We start from the raw sequence: 12,082 nt of genomic DNA on the forward strand, positions 1-12,082 counted from the left end.
AAGTACCTACTAACACTCTCACCTAGGGCATAGTAAGTTTGGTGTTATGTCAACTTCCAAGCATATTATCACAAAACTTTCAAAAACGTACCTGCTCCCAGTCCTGGGTCTCCCAGCTTGGAGGGCAGTCAAAGCGGTTACAGGCTTGCACTGGAGTGGGTTTCAGCAGCCGACATTTGTCATCGCTCACAATGACAGTTTCATTGTTCTCCCTGGAAAGCAGGTGCTTGCAGGCCACGCCGCGGGTCCTCAGCCCCACTCCGCAGGAAGCAGAACAGGAGCTCCAGGCCCCCGTCTCCCACCTGAGGGGCACAGGAAACCATAGTGAAATATGTAGGGGCGTCAATAGTCACTGCTGATGGATCAACCAAAGTCAGTGTCAGGACAGGCATCCCGACTGGAAGCTGAGAAAAAAACTACAGTCCCTCCCCGTGAATCCTGTGCTTATGATGCTTACGGAAACCAAAACATCTGTATAGAATGGCCACACAGAAGAGGAAAATCCAAATCTCAGCATGACATTTTTTATTAAACGGGAGGCCTAGGTAAATGTTAAATAGATTAGAAAGAGAAATAACTGAGCCCAGCCTTCTCATTAGGGGTTGAAACCAAACAGATCATGTAAATACAAAGTCTGAGATTCAACACCAGTCTCATTTAATGCTTAATAAATGACACACAGATTCTGAGGCCCTTGGTTATGTAGGAACAATAACAGTGGAACGCTAACCTCCTTAATGAATCCTTCATATTCGCGGCCTGTATACATCTTTAGATTTTGTTTCTTTGAGGGAATTATGATGTGGTCACCTGGGAGGGCAGGGCTCTGTTTTGCAGGTCTTGAGGAGCTGAGGGGGCCGCCGGTGACTCACACACATGTTCTCCTGCGTCACTTCTCGGGTCTGTTTATTCAGGCAGATCACCACTGCCTCCTGCAGCCCTGCACCAAGGACAACAGAACACCTTCCATACTGCTGGGAGTGTGCAAGGGGAAAACTAACAGAAAATGCCTGACAAAAAACTATGATTCTGTACGGCAACCAAGTGCTGATGCAAAGCTGTTCAAATGATAAATTATTTCTCAGTAGTCATATTACTTGCTACATCATTCCTAGACAGGGGAAATATTAGAAAAATACAGAAAGAAGGGTTTGGAAAGAAACATAAAAAAATGAGACTAAATTGTCCCTTTCTCTGTGACGCTGAGATGGAATGGCTGTAAGGCTCACTTTGTATACTGCTATTCCAGTGTAGTGAACGGTAACCAAAAGGAGCACATCAAAAATTCTGCTCCTTTGTATTAATTCATTTCTTTTCTCTGGCCTGTTCCAAAATATTATATTATTTCCCTCATCAGCTGTGGAACTCATGAAGGTTTCGTGAATTTGAAACCATTGTTTCCCAGCGCGTGCTGGTGGAAGTGATAGGTAATGGCAGCAGTTAAAAATATTAAACCTTTTACTGTCCATCTAGCTATAAAAACACAGTCTATAAAAACAGTCTGCATCCCGTGTTCAGGTGCAACTAGTAAGCAAAGAAAAGCTACAAACTGAACTAATAATAACGCCAAAGATTTTTCAGAATTTTCTATCTGTAAGAAGATTTGGGTTACAAATGACCTCATTTTATGCAAGAATCTGTCAGATCAAGCAGTGAAAACTATATCTGTGGACAAAAGCTGCCATACTCTTAGTGGAACTACAAATGTGCAAATTATTTTCAAAACAATACAGAGCTGCACAGTTTGTAATCATTTGAACACCAAAATTATTCATCTTTTCATTATCTGCACAGTACTTTACGTCAGAGCTTGTGTCCACAAATGTGTTTTTAGGTCTGCAAAAACAAGCAGTTGATTTGTTTTCATGTGATTCTGACATGTATTAGTTTCATATTTTCCATCTCCTCTATGTTCAACACAAATATGGGCATCAGCTACACATCACCTCCCCCGCAGGACTCTGAGCATTCGGTGAAGCCCTCATACTCCCAGTCGTGAAGCTCTTCTTGCTCCACAAGATGGAAGGCTCCTTCCTCTTCTTCCTCGTCATTCCCGCAGGGTCTCCGGTAGCAGGGCTGCATCTCTGGGGGTTTGGGGCCATCACATTCGTCGTCGGGTAGATCGGCCACTGTCTGGGAGAAAGACAGCAAGACCTGACAGCGGACTACCCGCCTCTGCGTCCCTGCGCCACACGTCCTGCTGCAAGGGGACCAGGCCTCTGGGATGAACCTAGACACAAACACACAAACACAGTTCACAGCTGTCAAGTGGCACAGCAAACGCATTAAAAAGCTAGCCTGGGCCGACTTTTCCACATAACAGTAGAACACGCTTGGTCTTTCACCAGCTAGCAAGAACCAGCTGTTGGTATTAATCCTTTGAAATGTTTATAAGATGATAAATACAACACTTTTCACAAGCACAAACAAACAGAAAGCATCTGGGTAACTCCTCACTGTTTTTCTTCTAGCTTTTAAGACAAGGAAGGGGAGCTAATTCCATCAAACATCTTAAAAATCAGATTGTTGCAAACTATGGTAAAATGAATTTCAAGGTGATCGGCATTTCTGTTTTTGAACAGGAATGCTGTATCTATTGACACCTTGTCTGTTGTTATAACTAGAACTAGAACTCAGTTTTCCTCCAAGACATTGTTTAGTCTGCTCCTCATTAAACTTAGGCATCCTATTAACTTGTACATATGATAAGATATTAGCCATATCTTATCTAAATAGATCCAAATTTATTAGACATATTTGCATCTATTTACAGAACAATTTAAGTGAAAATACTTTATAATAAAAACATTAGTCTTTACATTTTCCAGTCTTACCAGAAAAGACCATGTTTTCCCACAAGCATACCCAACATTTTAGTAGTAGTAAATATACAGAGATTCAGAAATAGCATGTATTACGTTATGTTTAATCTGAGAAATCAACTATATGTTTGCTTAAAAAAGACATCAAAGACATAAAAAGCTTAAGTGCAATAGAAATGGCAAGATTTTAAAAATGTTAACATTATATAAGTACTGTAGCTAGCAACTGAGCTGCTTCCCATAAAAAATATTCTCCTTTTGGCAGGCTCTCACCTCCCACATGTTGGCTACTCTAGTATGATCTTAATGCAATAAAGAAGTATTAATAAAATATAGTCCTCCCGTAGGTAATTTCACAGCTGTTCGGGATTAGCTGGGCTCCTTTATTGAATAAATTGCTCTAAAGTCTTTGGTATATCATGCCCGTTCCTTCACAACTCTTCTGAAAATGTAGATAAAGATAAATCAAAGTTGTCAATTTTAACCTTTATGAAACTGACTTTGCACTATCACACTGCTTATCAGGTCTTAATAGGCCAGCACAAAGTATGGAGAAGCCTTTAAACATATGTTAAGAAAATTTTTAGTTATCACTGAGAGAGGCTATTGGAGGCATACTGGTTGTATATGCTCATCTAATCGCAAAACTCAACCAATTCAACCAACAAAGAGGCGAGAAAGGTAAGCCTGGGGTTTGTGTTAGTCTGGCTCATGACTAAAACCAGTGAATTATTAAATACCAACACACGGTTTGAGGTGATTTAAAAGAGGAAAGTACATTTAGAAGAAAGGCTGTAAAAGTTTCACTAGGGGGTTGTGGCACGCAAAGGAGGGAATTCAAACAGAGAGTACAGTGAACATAGGCTACCCTCGGCATTTAGAGAGGGTGACTTGATTAAAAGTAAAACTTGCTGTCACAAAACAGGAATGCCCACCCCCTACCCCACAAATGCCACAGTAATTTTGTCAATCCTGTGGGGATACAATATGTCACAGCACAGTTCAGTGAAGGTTTGAAAGAGATCAGAGATCTATTCTGTAATGTAGAGGCCTCCTGGAGATCGGTTTAGGACAACGATCTCATAGGACTACAAGAAATTCTTCACAACCCATCATGACCTCCAAATAATTCCCATCTACAGTATGAATTGGCTGTATCACTCTGTTCTCCCCCCCCCATATAGCTGATGTGTGTTGAGAGTAGTGGTGCACTTTGGCTGCCGTCGCATCATCCAAGTGGGGCTGCACATTGGTGGTGGAGGGGAGTCCCTGTTACCTGTAAAGTGCTTTGAGTGTCCAGAAAAGCGCTATACTGTATAATTGAAAGAAATTATTCATTATTATTTAAAAATAACTTTTTTTCATTTGTTTTGTTTTTCAGTGGGGCTCCAATGTCAACCTGCAATCTCTCTCTATGACCAAAGACTTACACCAAGTGGGGTTCTATTGCCTCTGGAGTTTAGATATATAAAGTAAATTCCTAAGAACAGAGCTCTTTTTGAGGAAAACATTATGGGGTTCATTGTGGCTCCAGTGTTCTGGCAATCAGTTTATTTATATATCTGCATAGCTAGTGATCACAGACATAGGCTGAGTATACTTGTGTTGGGATATCCCCACTTTCTTTCTCAAGAGTATTGTGGTATTCACTGCAGCTTGACTGTAAAGGCTGTAGGAGGACTAGGTTTACACTTGTGGTAGTGTAAATAATCAAAGTCATGCCAACCACCCTTTGAATAACAAAGCTTTTGAAAGCTTCTGTCTCGGTTAACCTTCCCAGGTTCCAAAGATGGATCTGAGTGACCGGTCTTGGTCTAAGATGCTGGTGATGTCATATTATGTGAGCAACACATCCAAATGAAATATAAGGCAAGTCAATGGGAAATGGTAATTCTCCCCCAAAACAAATATTATTATAGATTATGTAGTCCTACACATTCATGCGACAAATTAATATATCAAATGATGGAACAATTCAAATAACTTGATACTCAAAAGAGAGATGTATAAATAATTTGCAGCACTATAATGGACACCCCTTTGCTCAATGTCTCTGTTAATCTGGCTCCAGTCTCAGAAGTAATTCTAATTCTAAAGAATTTCCTCTGTTTAAACTTCCTTTTATTAAGAATGTGCTTCCATGTGGCACACAGATATTGTTTTTGGCTTACAGTGTGAATGTATTGTATGCATGGTTATTTATGTGACATTCATGAAGATATGCTACCACAGAAATAAAATAATGTGTTTTGGCTTCAAGCATATATTTACCTAACACACAATACTTATTGTAAAGAGGCATAGTTCCTTCAAGATAAAAAGAATAGTCCTGAACGTGTTCTGAAACCAACCACATATTTCTACAAAGAAATGGAGCACCGACATACAGTGTCCATTATCCCAAAACCCTGGTTGAAGTGAGAATAAAAATACAAACAGCAATGCAACAATCATAATCTAGACTCAACAAAGGTACCAACCACTCATTTGACTGTAGCACTGTGTAGTTAAGAGTACATGTATTTCTGCATGAAAGAAGAGCTGGCCAATCAAATCAAAACGAACCTCAAAGCTTAGATCACAATGCTCAATTTAGCTAATCACTAAAATTTATTACAACACTTCTTGCATCTTGGAAAAACCCATGAAGTAACCAAGTATATGTAAAGGTACAGAACAAATGATGTCAAGAATAAAATGAGCATTGTAATTTAAAAAAAAACTTTTATAAAAAATAAAAACTAAACAGGATTGACTTACAGTAAGGGTTCAGTGAGAAACAGTAGTCAGCATATTGTGCACACAGTAGTGTGAGCTTGGCAGGTCCACGCAAGATGGCAGCTCTACCTTTCCCAGGAAGATGAGCATAATCCTGGAGCAGGATACCCATAGGTTCACTTGGTGGCAATGTGGTGTAGTGCTAAGCATTGCTGTCTCAGTGCACTGGGGCCCTGGGCTCAATTCCTGGGGTGCTATCTGCATGGGGTTTATGTGTTCTTCCCATGCATGTTGGTGCGGGTTTCCTCTATGTGCTCTGGTTTCCTCCCACAGTCTAAAGACATACTGGTAGGTTAAATGGCTTCTGGGTAAACTGGCTGTGGTGTGACTGTGTGTGTGTATTTGTGTCTGGCCTGTTGGACACCTTGTGCCCATGGCTTGCTGGAGTATGCTCCAGTTCCCACATGACACTGAATTGGAAGAAGAGGTCTGAAAACCAATGGATGAAGTTATATATCAGAAATTGCAACACTTTTGCATTATACAGTATGAACACAAAGGTATATTAAAAATACCAACAAGGGGACATTATACAGCACATAACCAGCTTTAATTGCCTTTAAACGCAAGGAAATACAAATGATTCATTAACATATTGTATATTACAGTCTGTGCTATGATGTTTCACCATCAGACAGTCATCCCACCTTAACCTCAATGGGTTCATTAAAATTCTGACACATTAAAATACAGACACAAGTGCAATTCTATATCCTATTACCTCTAACTCGTTCACAGCTGCCAGCTCTGAACAAGTTACAGGTAATAAGATATAAAATTGCATATGCAACATGTCCAGTTTATTGCCAGCTAAAATGCAAAAACATTTCATGAAACAAGCATGAAAGAGGGGCATTTTCACATGCATACGTTTTTCATATCTTTGAAGATTTATTATTTTTTGCCATTTTTGTTGTTTTCGTATAAGCTGCAATTTTTCACACAAGAGTAATTACTTCACTCCTTACTGTTAATTTCTGTAGCAACAATTAGGAAAAAAAAACAATAAGCATTTAATCTGTGAGTATTTTTTGTTCTGATCTGTTATGCTTGATTAGATGAAAATGTATGAGAATTATAAGATAAGATCACTTTATAGGCCATATACAATTTCTTGCATTAGGTATTTGTCTTTTTGCATACCCCAGCTTGCTCTACATGAGACACACAGACAGAGAGAGAAGCTTGGGGTCAGAGCGCAGGGTCAGCCATTTATATGGCGCCCCTGGAGCAGTTGGGGTTAAGGACCTTGCTCAGGGCCCCAACGGAGAAGGATTCCTCTGCCAGCCGTGGGATACAAACCAGCAACCTTCCAGCCAGGTGTGCAGATCCTTAGCCACAGAGCCACCCCACCACCCATTATAATGAACCCGTTAAGGTTAGGCTGGGTTGACTGTCTGAGTGTGAAAATGTATGACAGATCCTTTCTGTGGGTTTCATTAGACACCTTTAAAGTGAATGCACGGTGTTCATGAATTTATCAAAGTAATTTCCAGTCATTTGTCACATATTTGTTGAGATGGAGATGTGGCTTTAACATTGAAAGCAAGAAAGCAGAGAGTCTTCTTCTTTCTTCTCCTGGCTGGGATAAAACAGACATTCTACAAGTGCTGTATAAATGATTGCTCAACAGAAAAGCTTTCATATTTGCATAGTGCAATTATCATGAGGCTCTTATATCTGAGACTGATTTTGAAAACATTTCCCGAACTTAATACTGACACTTGGGAAATTGTAGACCCATGAGCTCCTATAACTATTAGTTAAACAAAAAGATTCACAGTCTGTCACATATGACAGAAAAACGATCTGTGCACAACACATAAAGGTAGCACACAAAAAGAGAAGGCAATTAAAAACATTTTTTTCCAGACACCCAGGAATGGAATGGCAAGAGTATTAGCTTCACAGTTTTATTAATCTTGATCTCTGCAAAAGCAAATCCTTTTTTAACAGCTTGTTTAAAAATTCTTGTTAAAGAGCACAGGGAAAATCAGTGAGCGCTGGTAGAAAAAAAGTCTCACGCTTGAATTGTAAGACTCACAATTTGGACCTTGGATGTCCACGTTCTGTTCATAAAATCTCACATTCAACACTCACACTTCTCATCCAATTTTCCAGACCTTGACAAATTCTAGAAATTTATGAACAAACCCATTGTGGATGCTAATTGCTGAGAAATGGAAAGAATGTTGGCTGCATATGTCAGCTGTCCTGGATACTTTATAAGAAGTCATCAAGTGGAGCTGGTATTATCATATGTTCATACTTTAGCTTGTTCAAATTCTTGAAGCATTGTTTGTGGTGTATATTTCCACTTTATTCATTCTGATGTTTACTGGCAATCAGTAGGCTATAGTTTCCACGTGGTCTTTGTTTTGTATTGCTTTAATGACATTAGAATGGCACAGTCAGATTATATCATTACATATAATGTTGTTAAAGAAGATATATGTAGGCCTTTATTATTATTTTTAACATTTTATTAGCCATAAAATTGCATTTACAGTGTATGCACTTATCCCAATGGCCCTCAATGTGAGTTACATAAAGAAGGGGTACACAGCAGGTCAGGCCGACAAGGGAGAAATTGCTTCAACATCTGAATTAATGGGGGAAATTTGGGGAAGCCAGATTGTTCAAACCCAGAATGGAATTTAACCAACGCACAGGAATTAACACCCCTACTCATTCAAATAGTGTCATGGTCATGGTAAATGATCAAGTAGTCAGAACCTTAGTTTAATGCATTATCTCACCTGAAGGATGGTACCCTCTACTGTATATTGAATTGTCTCAAAATTATTTTGTAAAGTCTGGTCCAGAGGAAAGAGTAATATCTTCTGGTTGACCAATACTTCTTACAGCAACCTGGTCTTACTTACAAGTCTTACACCCTGGTACTGAGCAGGACCTATCTTGCTTCGCTGTGATATCTGATTAGTTCTAGTTAGAAAGTGGTAATATCACCATCAATTTATGCATTGTATTAACTGTGATGTCCTAACTGTGTTTTCAAATCTTACACATGGCAGTATTCTTGAATTAAGACACTGTAGAAAGCAAATTTATTGTTTTTCTACAAAATTGCTAGAACAAAATTAAATACTTTAAATTCGCTATATCTACAGCAGATATGAATGATATCGAGAGATACCATGGAGCTTGAATTCAAAGTCACATCCTCGTGTATTCAGGTACATACGTTTTTACTTTGGATTAATTTTTCCCCCATTATCTGTAGTATCTCTCTCAGTAACAAAGAAAGGTTAATGCATGGTATGTAGTTTTTCTTTCTCACAAGGCTTGCAATCAGTCATGAGTCAAGCAAACTGATGAGATTAAAGATTTGAACATGATGATACTGGGTATTAGACATACGAGAGATCACTTCATTAATCTGAATAAAGGATTCCTTATTCTGCATCATTGCACAACATCCACAAAACCACAGATGACAAATTGACAAATTTCACAGCCTATACTTCAGTTTCTTAGGCTTGGCAGGTAGCTGTGAACAAGTTGCAGCCTGAGGGCCTGTACTCACGTAGGGTCCTCAGTCACAGCCTTCTCCTCCTCCAGCTCCTGGGCCTGTTTGAACCAGGGCAGCTTGGCTTCTACCGGGAGCTTCTCTGTAACACAGCACCTTCCAGGTCAGCAAGCCCTCAGACCTCAGCCTCTGCCACCAGCGATGTCAAAAAGGTTCCTCTCTCAGGGGCTTCAATGACTCACCTGGACACAATTGTAGAACTTGCAGCATCTAAGCCACCACATCTACTGTAAGTTCCCTCAAGATTTTCACATGTGTTGCAGGTGGTCTAAGGTGTAAGGTCAATCAACCTCCCCCTACCCTCCTGTCAGAGTCTACTGAGAAACAGAATCACCTCTGAAGTGCAGATCTAATTTTCACATTAGCTAAACGACATCTATTGACTTACACCGTCGTAAAAATGAGATTTGTCTTGCAAGAATTCCTCACAAAAATAAGGATATGCCTGTGTCAAGCTTGCTCAGATACATAGTACAAATTACACAGACCTTTGCAAATATGTGGGTACATATTCCCATCCTTGGTACATTTTCAGCACTTAACAAGGTCAGGCAAGCAGAGAGCACATAGTAAGTTGTTTAAAGAAGACAAATGAGACAGCTGATGAGGTGTGTTCAAATGCAAACAGAAGCTGTCGACTGCTGTTATAAGACGTGTGAGAATTACAATAGGTTTGGCACGAGGGGGCCTCTCATTTATGCTTCTCCACTACTGCTAGTTCATTTTCTTTCTGGAAGAAGTGGCATACCTTTGGGTTTGTAGCAAGGAACAGGCACAATGCACTCCTCCTTTATGTGCGGCTTGGTCTTGGGGTTGCACCCTCCTGCATGAAGCCCTCGGTGGTCGATGCAGAGCACCACCCTGTACCGAAGTCCCTGGCCACACGTCACTGTGCACTGTGGGACAGAGGACACAGTCACAGCCCACACCTCCTCTGCTAGCATGGACAATCACATCACTTTGCTCACAGAACAGGACCTCACAGCCTCTAAACATATCTCCCGTGCATTGGAATGAGTGAGCATTTCTGCTGATTTCTGTTAATCTTCTATGTGCAGCAGCTACTAAAGCACAGACAGAGTGTCTGAAGAAGCCATATTAAAAATCAGAGGCAGAAGATCTTAAGGTGCCCTACGAGACCACCAGCAACATTGTGTGCCTTGCAATACACAACACTGTAATTTGGAATACACTATAACAACTTCAGCTCAAGACAATAAGAAACAGTACTGTGCCTGTCTGTACATCCACAAAAATGTAAATATGTGTTGAAATGTAGAAATATAGCACACATAGCATCATAGTCCTACTCTTAAACTAGAAAAAAAAACAGGACAAGAAATATTCCTTCACATTGGCTGCCTCCATTTTTTTGGTACGACCTTTGCCAAGACAAGCATATAATGGAAGTTCAGAATAAGGAATGTATAAGGTCAACAAAGTTCTAGGTTTTAACAGGCCACAAATCTAACTCGCAGGGTCTCAGGGTGCGATGGCAGGATGGGAAATGAATTTCACCGTGAAGCTGAAATGATAGAGACATCATAGGGTGATTTGTTTATATTCCACAAATGCTAAACATAGGAACATATGGAGTCCTGCACCTCTATCCCACACTCCTGTACAGTATATCTCATAAGTGTTTCTACTTCTTCACCCCCAGCTTGAAATCTTTTTAGTTCACATCTTCTGACCAAAAAGATCCTATTTACCACACATACACAGTTACAGTGCTTTATGTTTCTAAACAACAACTTTTGGAGGTATTGTTTTTTTAACTCCTGTAGAATTTTATTTCATTAGTTGAAAAAAACAGACCTTTAAATTATGAACAAATAATATATTTATTGTTTTCCTTTTAATCACAGAGGTTATAGGAAATATTTTTAAGTTGTCATTATCTGAATGCTCTTTTACAACAGTTTAAATCTTTTTAAATCCATTGACAACTCAAAGATTTTCATATACTGTACTGTAAGAGTCCAAATGAAATTGTGGTAATTTAAGAATTGACATTTCTGTCACCTACCTATAACAGTAATTCATTTGCTCATATGTGATTCCAGGTGATTATCATTATTTTTAATAATTATTCTGTTTTCATATTTTTTTCTGTGATAGGATTTACACTTCCAGGCTATACTGAAAACGTTTAAATAAAAAATCTAATCATATCACATTTAGCAATAGCGAAGCATCATGGCCAACAAACTGATTTAAAATATTTTGAAACTATTCAGAAATCATTGAAAAATGTCTATCAAATCTCAAAACAAAATCATAAACGCTGCTTCAAATTACATCATAATCAACATATTTGAAAAAAATAAAACAGTAAACACACAACAAGACTTGCCAAGTAAATTAAAACTTATTTTGTCCTTCCTTTTGTCATTCTGGCATTATGCTAAAAATAATATTTACACCTTTTATCCATTTATTCTGTGTGCACAATCAATTCTCTGTATATTGGGTCATTGTGTAGGAAAACTTATTTTGACAAGCAATTAAAGTAAAAGCTCAACTCAGTAGAAAGATTATACATGACACAGCAATTTGAATAGTTTAGGAGACCTTGGCTTTGACAGTCACAAACTTGCAAACACATAGTGAATTATTTTCTCTGTGAGAACATGTTCAGAATCTGTCTTTTACCTTGCTTAAAGAGTAGTCATAGACAAGAGGTGATGTGAGAAAAGAGTCACACAGACCGAATACAGAGTGAATACAGCTGTGGACACAATGAAGAGGTTTTAAACAATTAAGAATAGACCAAAATGGAAACATGATTCATGAAATGACAATTTTCTAAGAGAGAGAAAGGTGTTAAAACTGAGACATTCCTTCTCTGTTGTGAGGAAAATTGAACACTATTTCGTATTTACATCTTATTCTAATATTTGCTTATATCTACTCCAGTCATTTAATTAAT

At 38.9% G+C, this 12,082-nt stretch overlaps 1 protein-coding gene across 1 annotated transcript in view; it reads right to left on the bottom strand.

The window, feature by feature from the left end:
• LOC148840962 (ADAMTS-like protein 1) overlaps positions 1–12,082 on the bottom strand; it is a 209,111-nt gene that overhangs the window by 24,187 nt on the left and 172,842 nt on the right. Inside the window, exons 13-17 of the mRNA XM_088910463.1 lie at positions 9,899–10,046; positions 9,148–9,232; positions 1,947–2,230; positions 811–940; positions 92–302 (exon numbers count right to left, since the gene is read on the bottom strand). Of these exons, the coding sequence (XP_088766589.1) occupies positions 92–302; positions 811–940; positions 1,947–2,230; positions 9,148–9,232; positions 9,899–10,046 (858 nt within the window). The remainder of the gene's footprint in view (positions 1–91; positions 303–810; positions 941–1,946; positions 2,231–9,147; positions 9,233–9,898; positions 10,047–12,082) is intronic.

The sequence above is a fragment of the Atractosteus spatula genome, chromosome 1, assembly GCF_055471065.1.
Source record: "Atractosteus spatula isolate fAtrSpa1 chromosome 1, fAtrSpa1.hap1, whole genome shotgun sequence".
NCBI classification, from domain to species: domain Eukaryota; kingdom Metazoa; phylum Chordata; class Actinopteri; order Semionotiformes; family Lepisosteidae; genus Atractosteus; species Atractosteus spatula.